Here is a 22,348-nt window from a genome sequence, read left to right on the forward strand (position 1 = left end):
TCTGATTGAATTAACGTTTTTGAGAAGAAATCTGATTTATAAGTGTTCTTTGTTAATGATTAACTGAATTAAAATTTATCTGTGGCTTATTAAGGCTTACTGTTCTGTAGTTTCTGCTACTTATTCCTTTCTATTAAAAAAAATAAAGTTCTTTTTTAGGATCAGCTCTACCAACTGTGTTTCCCTTTTTTTACACTTTTCAGGTTGAAAGCATAACGTTGAGACAAATGGGGCCTAAAAATAGTGTAGGTACCTCTGGTAGGTGTTCAGACCTGTAGAGTAGAACAGTATATCACTGGGTATTGTCTTGAATTACTTGCTTATGGTTGATCATCCTGCACCAAAGGATGCAGATTGTGCATCCTTTCTAACACTTCATTTTTCAGCAGCTCTTGGTGGTAGCCTCCACGGGCATTTGCTAACAGGAGACCTTACAGGAAGGTGTCATTTTTGTAAGGCAGACCTAGAGAAGCATGAAATAGCTACTGCTCTTAGTGTCCGCTTTGTCTGGCTGGACTCCTCCAGAGCTAGCCTCTGCCCTGTCTTGTGGCTGCAAGCTCTGAACATAGTGGGTTTTCTCTTGAATCTCTGAAATGTGCTGTCTCTAGGCAGAAAGCTGTCCTGGCCTCTTATCCTTGCCCATCTCCCTCAAAGTGCCTTTTCACCGCTTAAAACAAACCAACCAAGGTACCACAGAAATGGTATATTTAGAATTGAATTCCTGGGTCGATCTTGTTGGAGAAGGTGATTTCTCTGGCCCCTTGCAGTAGGCAAGTCTGACCCTTTCCACAATTTCAAGCCTTCACTGGAGGAAGAGCATCTAAAAGAGTGAGGTTTCCAGCTTCTGATCTGCAGGTGAAACTGCTTGTGTGAAGCAGGCGTGACTTGTTCTGCAAAGGCATGTCCACAATGTGAGGTCTCTTGGCAAACCCAAGAGCCTGGTCGCAGTGGCACATGGCATGCCCATCCCAGCTCAATGGTACAGCTCCACACTTCGAAAGTAGATTGGTGCCTGCTCACTGGATCTTGCTTTCCATGGCTACTTTAAGGGTGGGGAGAGTGTGGGGAGGAGAGATGGAAGAAGAAATGTTTTACCTTGCGTCTTTTTCCTCTGCTATTTGCTCTTTTTGCAAGATGTTTGTGGCAGTCTGCCTCCGGAGATGTGTAGTGCTGGGTACAGTGCTGGGTACAGTGGAGTAGTGCTAAGTGGTAGTGGCTGGGTACAGTGGAGACTGAGCCTTCCAGTTGCTTCATGCCGCTATAATAGAAGTCCTAACAATGCCAACATTTGAAATGCAAGGAGAAATTGTAGTATCTTTTATCTGAGCAGTATGAAAAATTGCAAATCTGTAATAACGGATAAAAATATGCTGACATCTCTATAAAATCTAGTAGATTATACGTGTGTTTTAATGCTTACTCTGCTGACTGCTTTTTGCTGTCACGTAATTTTTGAACAGAAAATGCAAGAGCAACTGAAGAGGCGTAATTCTGATATTTGCACACAGTGATTTTATGTATAAGTAGAATAGCAATAAGTTGTTAGAAGAACTGATCAGTGTGCTATAGTGGAAAAGTTATGAAATCTTGCTTTCTGTAGCTTGGTGACAGGCAGCCCAGTCAAATTAAATTGTGTTTAGAGCATGAGGTTAATACCTAAGAGACTTGGAATTGCATTTGTAATATAATGTATTATGGGTTTAATTTTCTAAGTAGCCATGCTTCCAAGTGACACTTACAAGCAGCAGTTTAATGCTGCTTCTTCCCACCTCATGTTTCATGAAGAATGAGCTGAAAGCAAAATCTGTTTTGTTTTTCTAAAACAGAAAATGGCTTTTTATTTTCACAGTTGGGTGCCAAATTATAACGATTTTTTTTTTAACTGATTGTGATTAAAGCTAGAGGTTAGAATCTCAGAAGCAGTTTAGAAATTCATATTTCAACTTACAATACATATAGAATGACTTAAAGAATCACTTGGAAAATTATTATTGTGTTTGTTTAGTTTATTTATTCCCCAGATATATAATGCTGACATTTCATAAACCCCCAAAAATGTCTCGCAGATTTGTCATTATCAGACCAATTCAGATTTTTCTGTGGAAATTGGTGAATTTTTATACTAACTGTTTATTGGCAGGAGGTTATTTTGCAATGTCCATTAGAAGCTGAATTAAATAGCGTATTTCATGGTTACTTCAGAGGCAGCTCCTCCTGTAGCATATATCCCTAGAGTGGAAATACAAATCAGCCCAAGGAGCATTTGTGCTGTAATGCAGTAACGAAGAATTGGGTAAAATTTGATATGCCTTGGTGGACCTGGGTCTCTGACTTTGCTTCCATCTTAAACCTGAATGTGTTGGTCTGTTTTGGGAAAAGACAACAAAATCACTTAATATCTCTTTTAGTTTGTTGTGAAACAAGTAATTCATTAATCTGAAAGGGGCTGAACAGAAAGTGTTGTGTGAGTTGCTTGGTGAAGACTGAGGACAGGAGAAACCTTTGGTCAAAAATGTATGTGTTTGTCAAGATTTCCTTTGTTCCCGAAGTATGTGGACATTAGCAAGTTATTTATTGTATACTTGTAGGTAGACACTATGTTTTAAAACCAGCCTATTTTAGAGTTCATTTTGATCTTCAAGGATGTTACAAAACAGGTCCAACCTGCTCCATGATCAGTAAGAATTGGTTGTGTGTCTTGATTCACTTAAATGTCATCTTGTACAATACTTAGGACTGGGGCGTTTGTTGTTTGTTTTTGTTTTTGTTTTGTTTTTTTTTAATTTTCCTTATATAGCTTAGTAATCTTTTAACTCCGTATGTTGTTTGGATAACTAAAGCCCTTGTAGGTAGGAAGAACTATGAGTGTAGTAGGCAAGCTGTGAGCATAGTAGACAAGCTGTGAGGGAAGATCTTGAGTCTTAATCATTGAGCTACACTTAGACGAGCCTAGAGGGCTGTATAGAGAGCTGTTCTCCTAACTAGAAACTTTCCCAGATGACGTGCACAGGATCTGAAGTGTGTCTAGTCAAAAACAGACAGACCTAAGACACACATGACTACATTTGGTACAGGTACTGAGCTGTAGCAAGCTCTTCATGGATTAGCAATTAACAAGTTATTTTCTTAAATGTAGCAAAGAGATTCCCTGTTGAGGAGCTTCACCATTTTCCTAACCCTATTAAAACATTACTACTCACACAAGACTTCTTTTATTTTTATTTTCTTATTTCTTCTCCATTTTTGTGATGTGTCATGGGTGTCACCATTCCACTACTACTGCTGCTAAGCTTTTAATTTTGGGGATATGTTGTTTTCTGCGTGTTGACTACTTTATGGATGGTTTGTTATGAGTTGGTTTTATTGTGCCCTTCATACTGAAACTCTAATAATATAGAAAATATGGTAATTGTTTTACATTAATGGAATACAAGTATTTGCCTTTATGCCAGATTAGTTTGTCATCATTTTTGATTATGCAACCTCAATGTTTAATCTAGCAGAGTTTAAAACTAGGTATTTCATGAAAACCTGAACTGCATGCATATCAGTAATCAAGTGTTAGATCATTTTACTCTACTAACAGAATAATGATTTTTTGTGGAATGTATTATTATTTAATCACAAAATACTACAGAGTTGGTTTTAAAAAAAAAAGGTTTGAAAGCATTTTGCCTCAAGTGCTGCATGCACAATGATTTATTTTTTGGTGACAGAACAAGAATATGAGTGTCCTTGTTCCTCATTCAGATCTTTAGCCAAAAGACCTTCCTTTCTGTAATATTCATAGATTGGTTGTGGCTTTCTGTTGATACTCTTGCTTGTTACTCTAGATATAGAACATATAATTTTCCTAGCAGTAAATCTTTCAAATTAAGGTATTTGGCTTACATAAAGTCTTTCTCCCTGCTTTACATGAAAATTGACTGGTGCTTAGGAGAATTAATTTAGAAACAGCATGGCAGATAATGCAGCAGTGGGTTCATTGGCTTGAGCAGGGAGGGAGGCAAGGACATACAGATTTGAAATGATTGGCTTTTAATGTTTTGTTTTTGTGGCCATAACAAAATTTTTCACTATGATTTTAAAAAGGTACATGATGACATTCAAAATGTAGAGTCAGTTGCTGTAGTATGGATCTGAAATAGCTCTTAAATTTCAACAATTTATGCAGCTGCAACTGAGATCAGAACCCAAGCCACAGCTATTGCATTTCATCTTCTCTTCATGCATTTAAAGAGGGGGAACTTGAAGGCTGAAATCTAAAGAAATTGTACTGAGTTCACTAACCTGTTCTTTTTTTTCTTTTTTTTTTTTTTTAATTGTGTTTGAAGCTTTGGTAATATGTGAGTGTGAGATAGGGAAATTTTCCAGTGAAATCAGTTCATATTTATAGTGTGATTGTACATGCACAGAAACAGGTGCGTAGGTACATACATACCCTATATTTAACCCACTTTCTCTTTCCAGAAAGCCTAAGTATGAAATCTTTATCTAATTTTTTTTTTCATTTGAGTGCCTACAACAGCTTCTTAATATTTTGATGAGTCCCATCTTCATCTGCTGGTTTGAATCTTTCATATTGTTTTATTCCCCCTTCCATGGTGTCTTACTGGAATTTGTAACTGAAAGAATAATGCAGAGACTGAATCCTAATAGATCAAAGTTTTGACATCTTTATAGGCCTCTGCTTAGTTATATGTAGGGTTCTGCAGAATTGCATAAAGTTCTTCATAAATCAGAAAATCCACTTGCCAGACTGTTTGCCCTGGAACAGCTGAATTGGATCCCTTCTCTTGTTTTAGGCTGGTGGCAGGGTGGGGAAAAGTCACAACCTGGTCACAAGTGTGGTTTTTCAACAGTAGCAAAAGAAAGTTACAGAATATGCATAAGTGCTGTTAGGTTTCCAGTCCAGAAATACTGAATTATGCCAAAATTTAAATTTTCAAGTCCTTGCAACAGTTTGGGTTTGGTTTTTTTTTTTCAGGATAGTATGCTTATAAAATTTTGTAATCAGGGAAGGAAGAGTACGTTTAATGGCATGTACATTTAAGTCATTGAAAATCTGGGAATATATCATATATATCCATGAAATGTTGAACCTGTTATTTTCAATGTAACTTTATTTTAAAATCAAATATGTTGACTGCAGCTCATGCCAGATATAAATTTTAAAGTTATCCCTCCAGAAAGATGATAGCTAAAACTTCAATATTGAAAAAAATTACACGTGTTTTTTTTTTTTTAAAACTGAATGTGTGATACAATTAAAAATATTTTTCTTTATGCAAAAATCAACTATCAAAGATCTAGTATTTGGCCTAAAATATTTAGTTTAATGCTAATAAGCTGTACTTGAATTTTCTTTTGGGTTTTTGTTGGGTTTTTTTCCTGCTAGGAATAATGAGTGCTTTAATATAATTTCACATTTATACAGGTCCTTTCATGTGAAATTTTTGATTTTTTTTTTTAACCAGAAAAAAAAATTTTAAATGGAAATAATTTTATCTGCTTGTTTAGAAGCAACTGTTATCATGGGAGAATGTTCAAGATGGCATATCCTCTGTAAAGAATGACGATAAGAAATGATGCATTCTCTATTCGGTGAAAGACAAAACACAAGTTAAGGTGGTGAACCATAAGTCTGAGGAAATACTTATTCAGAAGACTTTTTTTTTTTTGTTAGATCCGGGTTTTAATGCATAAATACGTAGACATTAAAAAAAAATAATTTACCTAGCATTAAAAAGCCATAGGACTGAAGGTACCTGTTTAAATGTCTTCATTAAAATTACAATGTGAAGTTAGGTAGAAAATTGTATGAGTTATCCTTAGCATATCGCTCCTTTGAATATGACAGATCCAAAAGGCTGCTTGATAATATACACTTCACTCCTCTTCAGTGGCTGTATCCAGAAGACAAGAGTGGGTTTGTTTTTTTTGATAGATGAATAGAAAAAATAAGAAAGAGGCAGGAAAGCAGGTCAAGTGTCCTTCCACAGAGAAAACAACTATGTCCATAGTTTACCTTATCGTTAGCTTTTATGCTTTGAATTAATCTGCAAAGTAGTATCTGGTGAAAAGTACAAAGTAAGGTGTTTTTTAGTAATTATTCCTAAGCATGTGCTTTTGTTATGATAAGTGACTATGCATAGCAGTTCTGACTGTGATGGAAAACGGGGAAAAGTCTGTCCTCGGTTTGCACCGACTGCAGCAGCTAGCATAGGTGTATCCAGCTAGGTATGCTAAAACCAGCTGGAATCGCTATTATTTTACTCAATAGATGCACTTTATCTTTTGGGGTTTTATTGGTTGCCAAAAGGTTTGATGTTTTTTCTCTTTAGTAGATAATTTTAGCAAGCTTAATGATTTTCGAAAAATAAGCACATGAATTAAAAGATGCATTCATCAGGTATAAGACTCTGCAGCTTTTCTACTGTCAGAGGAGCTTGTACAGGCAGAGATTCAGAAGTGGTGTAGGTGTGTGTTGTGATTTATTTTTTTTCTGTTTGTATGATAAATTTGTGTTTAAGATGAGATGATAGAGTATCTCATGAGGTGTCTTCAGTGCTCTGAGAAATAGTATTTGAACCAGTTTCATTGTCCTGCTCTAATAGTGTGATTTATGGAAGCTCTCTTGGGATAGATAGTATGGTGTTTTTTTCCAACTAAATGCATTGCATTCAAAATCTTGTGTTGAAACGTGATTTTAAAAGATGCAGGTGTGAAGACAGAGGAGAAAGCGAAGTGCTGACATTGAGAGCGTTCTTCTGTCCTTGTTCTCTTCCCCCAGCTGGAAGGGGGAAACCAAGGTTGAATGATACACACCAAATTACATTGAGCTTGGTTTATAACTTTGGAGGGTGAGATAAACAAATCCAGCACTTAAAAACAGGGGAGAGGAGATACTGTGCAAAAGACACTTAGAGACTAGTATACTTGCTAACTATTAGTAGTTAATACAGCTTATTGTATCTTCTAGTGGCACCACTTTCACTCTTAACTGGTACCACACCCTTGATTTTGGAGAGTGTTTCTTTTCCCACAGTTAAGTGCCGTTGTTATTTGTAAGGTGGACCTATGCAATATGTTGCAAAGCTTCTCTGTTGCGCGTCTGCATAGTCTTCAACCCTCCAAGGCCATGGTGCCCAACAAATCGACCCACAGCTGTGCTCTTGTATTAACCTCTTGGAGCTGCAAGCAGATAACTTCAATTACTTAGAGTCCCACTAGTGCATAGATTATGTAGCTTGGCCCTCAGAAAATTATCTCCCAAGCAAATACACAAAACTAAATAGCTGAGGCTCCTAATCATAAGGCAGAAGAAATTCTGCATTGCCATTTAAGCTGTACTTTAATTTATCTGACACATGTACGCCAAAGGCCAACAATCTGGAGTTTTTGTTAAATCATCATTTACCCACTGTAGCTTGTTTTTTTTTCTTCTGAATATTCCTTCTGGATTGACTGTTCTTATCACTTGTGTGCTTTCAAGTGGTGTTTTTAAAAAAGTTCTTCTTTTCTTTCTTGGGTGAATAGAAAAGAAAAAGAAAAAAAGCAGAATCACTGCATCTGTCTTGGTTAGCAGATTGCCACTTTGTGCTTCGGGTTGCATAGTTTGTAAGGAAAAATACCACAAAGTTATCTTAACATTTCAAATTCAAATGTAAATCTTTCTTATTCAAAAACATTGTCAGTAAAAGGGGGAAAATTATCCTCGGAGATTGCTGGGGTAGAACATGGCTGAGCAAATCAAACATACTTAATCTTTGGGAGGGTTGTAAATTTTGTTTAGGTTTGCTTTGGCTCGGGATGATTTGGGATGGGCTCCATCCCCAGCTTTCTGTCAAAGCTTTGCAGAGCTAACGGGAGTAGGAAAAGGCGCTTAAGACATTGACATGGAAATCAGCAGCTCTGAGTCCCCTGCTTTGAATGCCTACCGAGGGGAGGACTAATGAATAAAGCGTCACCATTTTTTCATTGCTCATTTTTAGCAGAACCTTAGCGCTCTGGTGAAGATTTCAATAGTAGCTCACAAGGATTAAGAGTTGATATTTTTCAGAATTGTACATACAATTAAAGGAGATATTACTCGGCTACAAGATTTGTACGCTTTTGTCTTGTGCTTAGCTCATGTAACTTAGTATATTTAAATATACTTAGTATGGTTTTATATGGAGAAGTTTGTCTTGGTGTTGGTACAAAATGAGCGTTTTCTGGTAACTTTTGTCTCTGGCAAAGCTCTAAATGAAGGAAAAAAGGGAAACAATATTGAATGAAACACTAATGCGCTGGTACACTGGTAATGCTTGGGTGTATGAGATATAAGGTGTTTATCAGCCCACTCTCCCGAAACATCCCTTAAATCATTTTAATGTCTCTTTTTTCATTCTTGTTAATACACTTTGTTGTTCCCTGCACTGCTGCCACATTGTATTACAAATACCCGCACATGAAATCCGCTCTGCTTTTCTGTCACCTCCAGGTCTTTTCCAGCACGACTACTGCCCGTACATGTCCTCTTACTTTCTGCTGACACTTGCTTTGGATTATTTTTCCCCACAATATATTATGAAGGAGTTTTTTCTGGATATCATCTAGTCAGGATTTCTATCTCATATTCAAAGTACTCTGAATACTTCAGTGTTGTGATCCCAATACCAACACTTTCCTGAGGTTTTTTTTATTTATTAACGGAGGCCACAGTAGTACCTTGGCAGCATTTTACTTTTTTTTTTTTTTTAAGAGAATGCTGAATAATATCAGGTTTCATACTATTGATAGGTGTCCCTAAATAACGTCATGCATTACCTGTTACCAGGCTCTAACGTTCTTTGACACAAATAGATTAAAGTCTATGATGTTGCAAGTTTGGGGTGTTTTACCAAAATAGTTTTAGAAGAAAACTAAGCAGAAATCCTTTACATTTATCAAGGCCTAGTTTATTACGATCTCTAAATAATTTACAATGTGTTCCATGTATGAGCTTTCAAATTTGAATGATTTTTAAAAGTGATGCTTTTTGACTCTGTTAAAAAATTAGTTAGCTCAAGCTTTGTAGTCATAAGTCATAAATGTTGAGTGAGAATAAAAATTTTAATCCCTTTTAACATGAAGTGTGTGCTTTTTACAATTCTCCACATTATCTTAACAAAATGAATGAGCTTTCATTAGGAAAAAAGTAAAAAGTACAAGATTAAAGTTGATGAGCTAAATCAAGGTGTCCTGCTTGGCTGATTTAAATCCATGATTAAAATCAGTGATTTGATTTAAATCAATCCACTGTTCTTTCAGCCAGCCTGAAAGGAACTGTTCTTCATTTCCTGCCTAATTAGAATTGCTTCTGTAAAATTAGTTAGGATTCTGTCTTGATACAGCAAATCTGCTGCACTGTCTGAATTCCCTGAACATTTTTTTTTGGGTTGGAAGACCTTTCGTCCAGTTGTTTTTCTGCTTTTCAAATAATAGCATTAATGAAGTGATACTTCCGCCAGCACAGTATGCCACTATCTTGTCCCTAAATAGCTCAGGATAGAAAAACAGGTCTACAGTCACAGCTCACCTTGTCTGTCAAGGTTCATTTCATCTGGACGTCTTCTTCAAATACTGGGGAGGGGGTTGATGCTTCCTTGTATCTTCCTGCCTCCTGTCCATTATGCTGGGAGTGACATCCCTGGGTCCCTGCACCCCTGAGACCTACATCTGTGCAGCCTGACAGCTGGTGCCAGGTTACCCTGCTCTACAGAAACGACTGAAAATAGCGGTGCGTAGAAGTAACTACATAAATGAGAGGCTTAAATAATGGCTATTTTTTCCATGACTTCATGCCCACCGGTGTGTCCTCTGCAGACGAAGCCAGTGGACGTTTCTGTGGGAGCTTGTCTTCTCCTGGGAGTCTTACAAACTTCTCTGCAGGGTGGATGCTCTGGTAGCCTGTCAATTTAAGCTTGTTTTGCAGCCTTTTCCTCAGCTCTCCACTATTTTATTTTTTTTTTTCTTCTCCCTCCTCCCTAGCTTCATGACAATTCTGGATATGAAGTATCTCCTATTGCCCTGTGAAACTCTAATGGTAATTGCCAGGTTCTTAACCCAATGCCTTCCTGTGGGGGTGCCCATGAGCAGCACAATCATGCAAGCTTCATTTTCCTTAGGTGGAAAAAAAAGCCTTTAACACAGCTCTACAAAAGGTGTATCGTACTAACTGTATTCCAGTTATTTTTAGGAGTACAGGCGTATCCTATGATGACAAACTACTTTGTTCTCTGAAGTGTAACTAAATAGCAATTTCTGTTCTAGCTATTGTATCCATCCTGAGAAATAAAGAAGTGACTTCAGCCCTGGTGTGCAATCCAGGACAAAACCAGAATATTTTACTGCGTTTCATTTGGGCCCATAAGCTAATTTCTTCAGAAAAGCCTTTAGTTGTTGATTTTCTTACTTTGGTTGGTCTGTGACACAAGTCCTAAGAAGCATGGTCTTCTGTAGCAGGACTGTGGAGAACCCAACCCAAAGTAGTCATCTTACCAAATGCTGCCTGCCTGGCCTCTGTAGAAGAAACGGGTCTTCAATAAGGCTCTTCTCCTCCTTTGCTTTTCTTTCTTACTTAGATTGCGTGACTGTTTAAGAAAGAGATCATCATGTACTCCATGGTAGTGGAGTACATTACTTTGGAGAGCCTAATATTGTGAGATATAGGGGGGGGCGTGGAGGCACATGTAAAGTATCATTGTATTAATAATGGGCAGAGATACTATGTTTGAAAATAATACTACTGCCAGTTCTAAAAGCTGAACAATTTACCTTTATGATGAAAAAGAAAAATGTGTAAAAGCTTTCTTGTATTTATGACAAGGAAGCAATGCTTTGTTAGGTAGAATATAATTTAAAATATGTTATGGGAATTTACATTTTCTAAAGAAGGAGTTGCCAAATCAAATTAGTGTTGAATTCAGGAAACCTCTTGTTGAGAGATTCAGACAAGCCATATGGTACTCTCTTGAAAACATCAAGGCAAGGGAAGTATTGTGTGGGCTTTTATCACATTTTAGTCATTTTGAGAAGAAAATATGTTTTAATATTTTTATATGGACAAAATGGCTCATATTTTAATTTAATGTGAAAGAAATTATGTGTACCTAAGACAAATCTAGATAATTAAAAGCTACTCAGGTGCATTCAGCTTGATTTAAGGTGCCTTGTTTTTGTTGTACTTAATATATTGAGGGATTTTTTTAAATAGCTACGATGGATATTCATTTTATGTTGGACTCATTTCAATACTGCAGCAGCCAATTTCAGATAAATATATGGACTGTCTAGAGAGGAAAAATAATTCTTGGAGCAGCTGTAGGTGCAGAGGAGGCAGCTGTAGGTGTGAAGCTACTTTTAGGGACTTGTTGATATTTCAGCCTCAAAGCAGAGGCATGATGCTTATTAAACGGTGTCTTAGGATAGTGCCAAGAGTATAACATGAATGCTGCTGCAGAAACCCTCTTGCAGCTTTGCAGCCTGGTGGTCTGTCGCCTGATTCAAAGCTTCCTTGCGCCAGCTGTCCATGGCGTCTTCCTACCCTTCTCGGCTCTGCTGCTGCTGGCAGCCCTCCTCACCCATGGGTGGGCAAGGTGTTGCTTCTCTGTGGACCTGTGCTTTGCTGTTGTTTTAAAACAAGTTCAATAGCATGTTCGTGGGAAACTGCATTCAGATCCATTGGTGAAAACAGTAATCTGTATGTGGGAAATTTGATATTTTTGGCTCTTACTGACTTCTTTTAAAAGGATACTTTTGAGCGCTGTTTCTGAAGGTCCAGGTTTATAGCCTTTGTGCGCAGAAGCTGCGGGTTCCTGTTCAGAGGTCCCCGTCCTGCTCTGGCGGGAAGGAACGACTGGGGACCAGCTGGTGAGCAGGGGGTGCACTGAAGTCCTACTGCAGGGGGACTACCCCTGGCTCCTGCATAGGGTCTCAAAACCCAGCCCCTTCACTGCTGTCACTTAATTCTGTGGATTGGGTTTAGGCTGTGAACATCTGTCTTTCAGACTAAATTTGCATATCAAATGCATTTAAGAGGGGGTTAAAAAAGCATATAAAAACGCTTAAAAAAGCGAATCAGCTTAAAGAGCTGATTTGTACCTATGAGAAACTAAAGGCAGCAGCTACTTTGCTGGAGAGTGGCTTGTTTTATTCTGGTTGGTTGGTTTTGTGTTGTGGGGGTTTGGAGTGTTTTGGGGGTTTTTTTTGGCAAGACCCAATTAAGACCAACCTAAGATTAGATACATTATCCCAAGTACTATTGATTTCCCCACTGTGCACACACAACCCATATTACGCGTGTGTCATTAGCACACATGTGTGCCATGGCATCCCTTCATTCTGTCAGACAAGCTGATACTGACATTTCTGCGAGGACCCTGGTCTCTTAAAAAAGGCAACTTCTAAAGGATTAAACTTTGCAAAGTCACTTTTATCTTCCCCGTGCGACATTTGTTCCCCATTAATTTAGAGTAAAAAGGCTTGTTGTCAGTATCAGGGCATTAAAAACATACATCATTCCTGGAGCTGTTCAGACATGGTCAAAGCTTGCATAAATAATTCTCTAGCCTTGGTATTTTAGGGAGGGCACCATCTGGCTCCAAAAAGGAAAAAGGATTCCAGAACTAATAATTAGTTTTCAGGATTTCTTCAGAATAATTAGGTATAGGAGCACTTTTTTAAAATATGTGTGCTAATTAATGCATATTTTTACAGAAGCTGGAGACTATTAAAAATCAGTCTGCTTCCTCACAAAAGGCAGAATAACAAGTTTTTGTCTTTGGGGGCCACATCCTTTGCCTCACTGAGCCATCCTAGCATCCCTGCTGACACTAAGAGGTGGCTTGGAGTAGCTGAGAGATTTTGTCCTTTCAGAAGTGTTTTCTGCCAGGTACCCAGCACAATCACATTCCTCTTGACACAGAGTGGTGGTTGGGAAGGGTTGTAGGTAGTGGGTGTTCCAGGATTACATTCGGGCATGATGGCTTTGAGAGCCGCAGCACAGCTTGTGACTGACTGGCTCAGGGATGCTTTTTACTTACCAAAAGCTGAAGCAATCCCTGGCCAGGCCCTGTGTGAATGCTGCTTCTCTGCAGAAAACACAAGATGGCTCTTATTGCAGTAGTAAGGTACCTCTTGTTTACTTTGCAGTACTGTGGTATAAAGATGGGCACGAAGGCTCTGCCCTTCAGTAGGTAATGCGCTTCAGCCTGGCACTGCAGTAGCCTGTGTGCTTGACCAACATAAAGGGTACATAGCAAACAACTTGTCTTTGATAGTTGTTACAAAATTGTGATGGTCTGAGTATATATTTAGTGTCAAAAACCCGATAACTAGCAGTGTACAGTAAAAGCTCCTGCCACAAATCAACATAATAACTGGGGAGACCAGTATTCTGTGTTTCTGCTCAGGGACAAGAGGTGGTATGGGTGGCAGCAGTGCCCAGATAAGAAAATAGGTAATTATGGCCCAAATATGTAGGTCAAAACAGCATGTTGAACCATACTTAAAGGTGCAGTTGGGCATTAATGCAGTTTACAAGAGCATAATGCATTGCAGAAGCTGTCATGCTAACTAAACCACAATTGCCTTCTCCGTAAAGAGTCTCTGACAGGTATTTAGAGAAAGAGGCCAACTTTCACACCAAGATATGTGTTTACAGAGAGTTTCAATGACAGCCTAAGTGTGGCTGCTTTGCAGTGGAAGCCATGCATCCGAGGCTGGCTGCTCAGAAGGAATTGCTGTTTACTCAACCATTCACATCGAAATCTAAAATTACAAGTATCCAAGTCTATGCAGCTGCTATCATTTCTGATACTGCTGTTTAGGACTACGTTGAAACGAGCGGCATGTAGCGAATGTCTTCCCTAAAGCCAGTGTAGTTTATTACCCAGGTAGCCAAAGTTTCTCTGTTCCTGCAAACCACACACCAGGTTTTATTTGTGGTAGAGGTGCGTGGTGCATGCCTGGAGTTGAGGGGCTCATTGAGCAGAGGTTACACTCTGGGAGTAACAGTGGCTCCACAGGGATCCTGAAGTGCTCCACTGAAGGTTGGTCTAGGCTGGGTTCCTGAGCAGTCAGTCGATCGAGCCTTTTTATTATCTTATAAATGGGGTCCTGGACTTTCAAGAAGCTACCACAATATATATAATAGTACAGAGGGAAGCCTAGTCAGCATAAGTGTTTTCTAGTAATAACGCTGATGTTTTATGCCCTCGTCCTCGTGCTGTGGGACTGTTTGTTCTTGAAGATAAATATGTGCATAAATATTTGAAAGATTGAACTTCTGTATTGCTTCTGTTTGCACGCACTTACAGTAAATCTTTGGTACCCCTTTTGGAACTACAGATAGGCCTTACGAGGTATGCTGCTGCTTTTAAACTTCATAGCAACACTGTATTTGCAGTAACTCATACATTAATTAAAAAAAAAATGAATAGGAACCATACTTCGCATTTTCTAACCCTTCATCTTTTCAGAGGGTAGCTGAGACAGAGTAATTTGTTCAATAACTGGACAGTACCTCTATGTTCTTATGTTATATTATATTGCAAAATCATTGTAAGCTGTGAGCCTGTCTACCAGATTTGAGCTGCAGTTGTCTGATCCTTTCCAGCATTGTTTTATATATGCAGCATTATTTTAAGCAATGGGGTTTTTTTGTAAAAAGAATGAAGAATTCATGCAAAGAAGAAAAGTAATAGCACATCAGATGCTACCTTATATATGCATGTACATATATAAATACATATGAGGTGGAAACAGATTCCGATATTTGGCAGCGTTTCATACCATCGCACATGTCAGTAATATCCACAAGTAGAAATGATGGGCACTGAAGTCATACCAGCCTTACACATTTCCATATCCACATGTCTGTGTTTCACCATTGAATAAGAGTCTATGTAATGTTAATTCTTTCTTTTTATATATATTGGCAGTTTGTGGTGCTGACACACCTGTTAATTTTCGGCATACTGGTTAAGAAAGGGAGGCAAAGACAAAACTTTCAGAAATGAAGGTGATGCTGATTTCTCCCATTGGTGAAAGCGCACATCTGTTTCAGCTCATCCTCCTCCAGCAGGAGACAGTTGCCAGTACCAGGGCTGGCTACAGGCATCTGTGAAATTTAAAGTGCTGCGTCTGTGAGGAGCCCATTAAATCTAAAGAGAGCCTCAGAGAAGCTGTCAGTCACTTATTTTAGCATAAATCATAAGGATTTATAGCATTATACTTTCAATGAGCTTTTCCCCCCTCGCACGTATGTTATTGTGCTATCAGTGAAATGATAGGTCTTGTCTGCAGGTAACAAAGACCTGCTGATGATACAGGAGGCTATATTAATCTCATCTGCGTCACTTTGTCCTCTCCCTTATCAGTAGGGAACACAGTTGGAAAACAGATGGAGCAGCCTATCGTCAGCTGGAGGGGGTGTCCGTCCAACCAGAGCCACCTGATGGCACATAAAGCTGACACTTTCCACTTACCAGTCTACGGCTCTAACTCCGAAGGGCTGGATGTTTTCTGTTGAAAGCATGTACAGCTTTTTCCACATACTCAGTGTTACGGAAGGATAAATCTGTCCTTCATCTACGCCCTTTAGAGTTGGGACTTCTATAAGGCTTTTTTTTTTTCCTAACGTGATTAGCACATGGTTTTCACCACAAGTATATGGAGTTCATTCACCGAAAATAATATTCTGTACACATTACAGGCGCGGGTTATTGTTTGCTCTGTTGGTGAAGTCTAGCTTGTTTCTTTGGGAATAACCACTGCTAAAACCAGCAAGCAGTAGGTCTGGTAAGCGTGACTGCGGTATGGAAGTGTGGCAGGACACTGCCTGTTAACTAGCTGTGGAGCCCACGGCCTTGTCGAAGGGCAGTTAGGAAGAACATGTTTCTGTGACATGTGATATTGGGTGCATGATTTCAGGTGCCCATCTTGGCAGAGTGTCAGTGGAAGCTGCATCGTGCACTTCTGCAAGTTGCCGATCAAACTTGCATTGCATTGTGCACTTCTGCAAGTTGCCAATCAAACTTGCATTCACCAAAAATTTTATTTCTTACTTATTGGGCTGTATGGGATTATTACAGGAATATGTCTGGAGCTCCTGCAGATGTTTCAGAGCACTGATAAAGGAAGACAAGCAAAAATGATGCCTTCTCCACACATATTCTTCTCTGCTTGCAGAAAAACCTGTTTGCAGCAGAGGGGAATGCTGATAGCAGATAGCAAGTCTGCAGCAAGAGCTCAACCTTAGGACAGCTTTGCATGAGAAAACAAATGCCCAGGTGAATGGGCAGGCAATGGAGGGGGTGAGATTTGCAGATCTGGATCACACTGAATAGTAGAGATCTGGCCTTTTTCTTTGTTCTAGGATTACTTGACACAGGAAATCATAAATTGAGGTAGAGGAACAACAAGCATGGTTAAAAAATTACGTTATTGAAAACTGTCAGGCACTTGGAAGGATCCTAGACAGGTGGAAGGGAAGTGCCTCTTCCTGTAAGGAGGACTGTAGGCAGAATGCGGGCAACTCACAAGACAAAAGTGATTAGAACAGTGTTTGCTGTTGAGATTCCTTTGCATGGGAGGACTGCAGTGGCATTGATTTAACTACGTTAGTTTTTTCTAATTTTTTGTTTTACCTTGTTTTTCCTAATTCCTATTTTTTTCCATTGCATTTATTTGATTTTAACTAGAGTGATCAGTGATTTATTTTTTTTTTCCCCTCATACTTTGCAAAATGATCCTCTGATTTGCTTTCTGATACCTTGATTTTTCTCTTGAGACTCCTTCATGCTTAAAAAAATGTAAAAAATTTATACATGTTTTGGGAAGTACATATTTTGTAAAACTTAAATTGTGACTAAGTTTTCTTTTACCAAGAAATTCAGTTTTTTTTTTTTTTACTTACTTTTAAAGTGGGAGGTATGGATAATTCCTGTCTGTTACTGCACTGCCAAGCCTTGGGTATGTTAAACACGCAATTTTGACTAAGTGGAAATAGCAAAGGTGCAGAAAGCAAGTGAGAACAACCAAGTGGCTTCAATGCTGCTGTTGACTCTGCCAGCGTGGCCACAGAGCCCTCGCATGTATTTGATGGGGAGTAGGTGGATTCAGGGTCAGACTTTCCTATGATGCTTTGTGTGCTTCCTTGCATCTGGCCAATGCCAACAGGAAGAAAATGCTGCTTACTGGATGCTTTTCCAAAGCTAGAGGCTTGCTTGAACTATTTTTCCTCTGTTTTGATGCAAGAGTTGGAGCATACATCAATAAGGCGTACGTTTCTTATGTAGTGCCTAACTCCTAAAACAATTGTATATGGAAGTTCCATCTGCTTTTCATCCTCTTACCTGCTTATGGGTCCTCACAGACCAAAATCTAAAGAGATACACTTAAAAAGGATACGTGTATATAGACAAGCTAGCATATACTTTACCAGTGTGGGGGGGCCATAATGCGTGTGAAAGAAAACTTTTTTCTCCCCTGAGGGACTCAGGTGCAGTACTGATTTTTCTTAGATGGTAGTCACAGCGAAGCCTTAACACGGTGCTGTGAATGCACCTTTCCAGAAACAGCAGCAAACCAGGTGGGATGTGGTGACCACCTCCTTGTCATTTTGCGGTTGCTTCTTCTCATTGGTTTAATCCTGCGCAGGCTGTTGTGAAGAGGTTAATGCCTGTGGTAGGAAGGGAGCCCAAGTGTCTCGCCCTGTAAGAAACAGTCTGTTCCCTTCCAGGTGCCCCTGGAAGGAGCTGGCAAGTTTGGCCCCACTTTGCTGTCTCCACTCTGGTGCCACCACGATTGCAGCCCCTTTCCCAGGCCTCTTGCTGCAGTGAAGCAGCAGCACGCCCAAGGGGAGGGATAAAGTGGCAAAAGTCCACTCTCCTTTTTCAGAAGGTCTTCTCCCTTGGTGCTCTGCCAACGTGACATTGACTTAAAATTTAGAATGACAGGGCAATATACTCTTACTTAGAGTACCAAAACAAAATCTCTCATAGTTCTGATATGAAAAACATACACTGTTTAGCCTTTTATTCAGCATTTATGTATAAATTATGGGGTTTTTCTGCACTATTAGCCTGTGGGGTATATTGATCTATGCTGTCAATATCAAGTTATGAAAAAGCAAGAGGGCCAGTTCTTTTTTTAGTATGCTGTCTACTGACTTTTTTTTAAAAAGGAACAAAGGATTCATAGCAAAACATAATGAAGAGTTTTAGATAATTATTTTTGAGCTATAGGTTTTATTTGGCTTAATAGAAACTTTTAAGTCCCTTTAAGCTATTGGATATACAGCAACCTTGCTGACTAGCATAATGAGAAGATAAAAACCAATTGGAGTAGTTTTAGCAAATGGAAAAGTGCTTTGGAAGGGCAACTGAGAAATGTAATAAAAGGGCGCTGCAGGAGCAGCCAGAGGCTAACCTCAGAAAGAGTGAGAAGTTTCACCAAGCTACAAAGACTTTGTTGATTATTATTATCATATTAATTTGGTATACACTTTAAAGTTGAAACTCATTGCATTATTGGCTCAGAAACTGTTTTCCCACATTTGCTGCTCATCTTTTGGCAGATAGCTTGTATCATCAAATTTTAGTAAGCTACAACTCACTTCCCTGGCAGATGTGATGGACCATTTGTAAAAAATCACACCATATGTTGGTAACTATTTTAATAAATTATTTTCGTTTTTTCAGTATGTTAAAAAAAATTAATCATAGTCCCTTTAGTCATGGCTACATCTTGAACAGAAGTATTTATAAGAAGATATGTTGACCATCTTATCTCTTCCTCTGAATTATGAGAACTATCCTAGGCAATGTTTCGTAAAATTCTCATCAACATAAATCATTAACGGTAGCCTTTCAGCTCCAGCATCCACTGTGGGAAAGATAGTGTTTTTTCCACTATACAGTGCCCATAAAAAACACAGCTGGGTTTTCTGATGCTGACCACAAGTTGCCAATGTTGGACCTGTCTTTTGACATGTGGTTCCACCCGATCTTATGGAAACATTGTTTCTGCTACCCTTATATGAATGTAAGCATTTTTAAGTAGGTATAGTTTTTTCCTAAGTCCTATTTGTAAATATTTGCTTGGAATTACACTACACTTTTTTGCTACTTACATCAACACCACTATATATGTAACTTTTTGAAACCTCTAAGATTTACTCAAAGGACTTGAAAATTTAAACCCACAAATCAGCCTGCAAAACAAATCTGACTGGTTTTGGATTAGCATCAAATCCAGAAATAGAGTTACGTAACTCTGGGCCAAAAGCAAGGATTTCTATAAAATAGTGTGATTAAAAGGCCATTGAAATCACAGGTGATGTTTTGGGGTGGTGGTTTGTGGAAAGAAGCTTAGGACTTTCTCATTGGAAGGAAAATTTTGCTGTAACAAAGCCCATGCAGTACAAAGGCTCTGGTGGCTTTCATGGGTTTTCCTTCCAGTTCTTTAGTAGATTTTCGAACCTTCCTGATTTAAAAGGGACCAGATTAAAAAGCAGAGATGCACTTACTGCTGCCAAGCAAAGCAGAGCTTTGCTGGTCCCTTTTCAGAGCTATTGGTCTTAGCAGTTTCCTTTGTCTTCTTGGAGCTGGGCATTGGAACAGAGGCTGAGGTGGGAAGGTAGGAAGGTTGATTGCTGACAGAAGTAATTCATTTTGCGGTAGCATTTTGCATCAGTTACTGAGCTTTGAACTGCTCATTTGGTCTCAAACTTTGCAGAAGCTAATGCTAGCAATGGGGTTTTTTTGTGTAGTTTGAAAGCTTTGCTGACTTGGAAAGCAGTTTCTGGTTTACTTTAAGTGACAACGATAATGCATTTGATGATGGACATTTGAATTTTAAAGCAGTATGACTATGTACAAATTTCTTTTGCATACTTATCAAAAACTCTAGAAACTTTTGATGATTATGATTACTGTCATGATAATTACCTTATATATAACATATGAAGTTCCAAAGCTGACAAAAGGTTATTAGTCATCGTTATTTAGATGCAATCTAGGTGTTTTGGTACATTCAGACTGAAGAAGCTTTTCTTCTGTGTGTTCTGCTTTAGCAGTAATGATAGAAAACATTCAGAGAAATGCTCTTGTGTGAACCTCCCTAGGGTAAAGCTTACAGTAATGATAACCCCTGTAAACTACGCACTGTAGCATCTATTACAAAACCATCTGCTCTTGGAAGGACGTAACTTTCTAAGACCTCTGCCTTGCAGATTGAAATTTCCCTCAATCTTTCAAAAGCTTGTGATAAAATCATTCCAAATCAAGCTACAAGTAAAGCTTACAGGAAGGGAGAGTACAGATGCGAAAACTGTGTTCTGCTTTGGGAAGCAGGGAAAGTAGCGGTCGAAATACTGAAACAGCTGGATGTTTTGAAATCTTAGAACAGAAATAGCCCTCAGTGAAATAAACAGCACTGGGTAGTCTGGTTATGAACAGGCACACAGCACCCAGAATTGTGTTTGGTCGTGTTGCAGGACTTTGAAAACTGTACTTAAAGTGCTCCATGGGACCTAAACTCTTGGAGGTCCCAGCCTTGAGCTTACACTTAGGGTTACGTAGCAACTCAAGCTATATGCATGCGTAGGAAAACTGTGCATGACTGGCTGAAACATAGAGCAAAACACTAGTGAGAAACGCATTGACCTACCTCCTCTTGAAGGAGGGGTCTGAGAATTTCTTTATTGATAAGGTGATAGAGCCAATGCAGCCTTGGTCAGATGGCACAGATCATCTCAGCTAGTTTCTAATTATAGCTCATTTCTTTGTACTGAAACATTCGAATTATATGGAAAACATTTGATTTATATGGAATTAGAAAGGAGTAGGAGCGTATTAGTTGTTAGTGTTCATAGGAGGGGATTTCTGAAGTGCTGACGTGTTTCCTTCTGGATTTTTCCTCATTCATAAGGAAAGCTCTGTGTTTCAAACGAGCATAATGTTTCTTGTAGGGTATTGATAGCTGAATTCTGCTGGAATTTAGTGCCTGCTCTCTGGTGTTTCCAGTATCTCTTTAGCTTTAAATACCCTGCCTGTTTCCTGATATGTGCTGCCTGATGCCTTGATGTTGCTGGATGCCAAGCCCTATCTCCCTAATCTGCCCAAGTACTTGCCAAAATCAGCGCTAAGCACAGAAGTGCTCCTGTTTGTGTGGATTTGGCTACTTGTGTCTTTGGAGTTAAGTAGGTATTTCTTTGACCAGCTTGACAAAAGGAACTCAGCATCATCCAGAGTCAGATCCATGTTTTGAGTTGGGTCTCAACAAACAAAAAAAAAAAAACAACAAACAAACAAAACACCTACCACCAAAAAAAAATATAAAATCCCAACCCCAAATGTGCGTTTCCCATTCAGTTATTTCTCATCTTCGAAGAACTCAAGTTAGCATTGATGATTCCAGAGGGTAATTGCTGTCAATTGCATCAGTGCGTATAAGATGATAAAGATTTTTTTTTTTTCCTTTGGTGTTAAAATTGCCTGTGCTCAAATATTATTCAGGGTTTGAAACTCATTGAAGGAATACTATATTAAAGTATAAGAGACCCTTCAGCAAGTTCTGTTATGTTGTTTTACAAGTGTATGTTATATTAAATACTGTTGGATGTGCTTATCTGCAGTTAGTTTCCCTCTTGTATAATATTGATGATTCTCTTGTAACTAATAGTCCTTTGGAAGTCCTGGTCCTCCACGTGTGGATTTGTTCCACTATTTAAACAGGTAGAGATAAGAAACAATATACTGTTTATATAACCTGTATCAGCTAACATACCCACAAACACACACTCTTTAGTTTTTAACCATATTTGTACTATTAAGATAATCAGTGTTTGAATTTTCTTGGAAGTGTTTGCCCTGCTTCCCTAATTTGATGCCCAGCAGATGAAACAAGGAACGATCATAGCCACCAAACTGAAATGGGGGCTGTCATATGCCTGAATTTTGATAACAAAAGTTTTTTGGGTTTTTTTTTGAGATCCTGAAGTATATCTTGTGTTTTCTGTGCTATGTCAGAAGATTAATGACCAAGGGCATGTCTGTGTGAGCTGTGCGGAAGAGTGCCTGTTGTAGCTCATGTGAAGAGGCTTGTTTTTGGTAGAGCAAGCTGGATCACAAGGATGAGCTTGTTGAAGAAGTGGCACGTGGGCCTCTTGCAGAGGTCTACAAGCACAAGGCTGAGTGGTGTTTGGCTGCCAGACTGTTGTGGCTCAGCAGAAAGGATGATGAAGGTCCTATTATGTCTATACAGGACTTACCCTTTTTTCAGCTGACTTTGTCAGGCTCAGGTAGGGAAGCACAGGGAC

At 38.9% G+C, this 22,348-nt stretch overlaps 1 protein-coding gene across 1 annotated transcript in view; it reads left to right on the forward strand.

Annotated features, from left to right (window-relative positions):
* Positions 1-1,160: 1,160 nt before the first annotated feature.
* ALCAM (activated leukocyte cell adhesion molecule) overlaps positions 1,161-22,348 on the forward strand; it is a 60,994-nt gene continuing 39,806 nt past the window's right edge. The window contains exon 1 of the mRNA XM_074165251.1: positions 1,161-1,220. Coding sequence (XP_074021352.1) covers positions 1,161-1,220 — 60 coding nt within the window. The remainder of the gene's footprint in view (positions 1,221-22,348) is intronic.

The sequence above is a fragment of the Numenius arquata genome, chromosome 1 (genome assembly GCF_964106895.1).
Source record: "Numenius arquata chromosome 1, bNumArq3.hap1.1, whole genome shotgun sequence".
In the NCBI taxonomy this organism is placed as follows: domain Eukaryota; kingdom Metazoa; phylum Chordata; class Aves; order Charadriiformes; family Scolopacidae; genus Numenius; species Numenius arquata.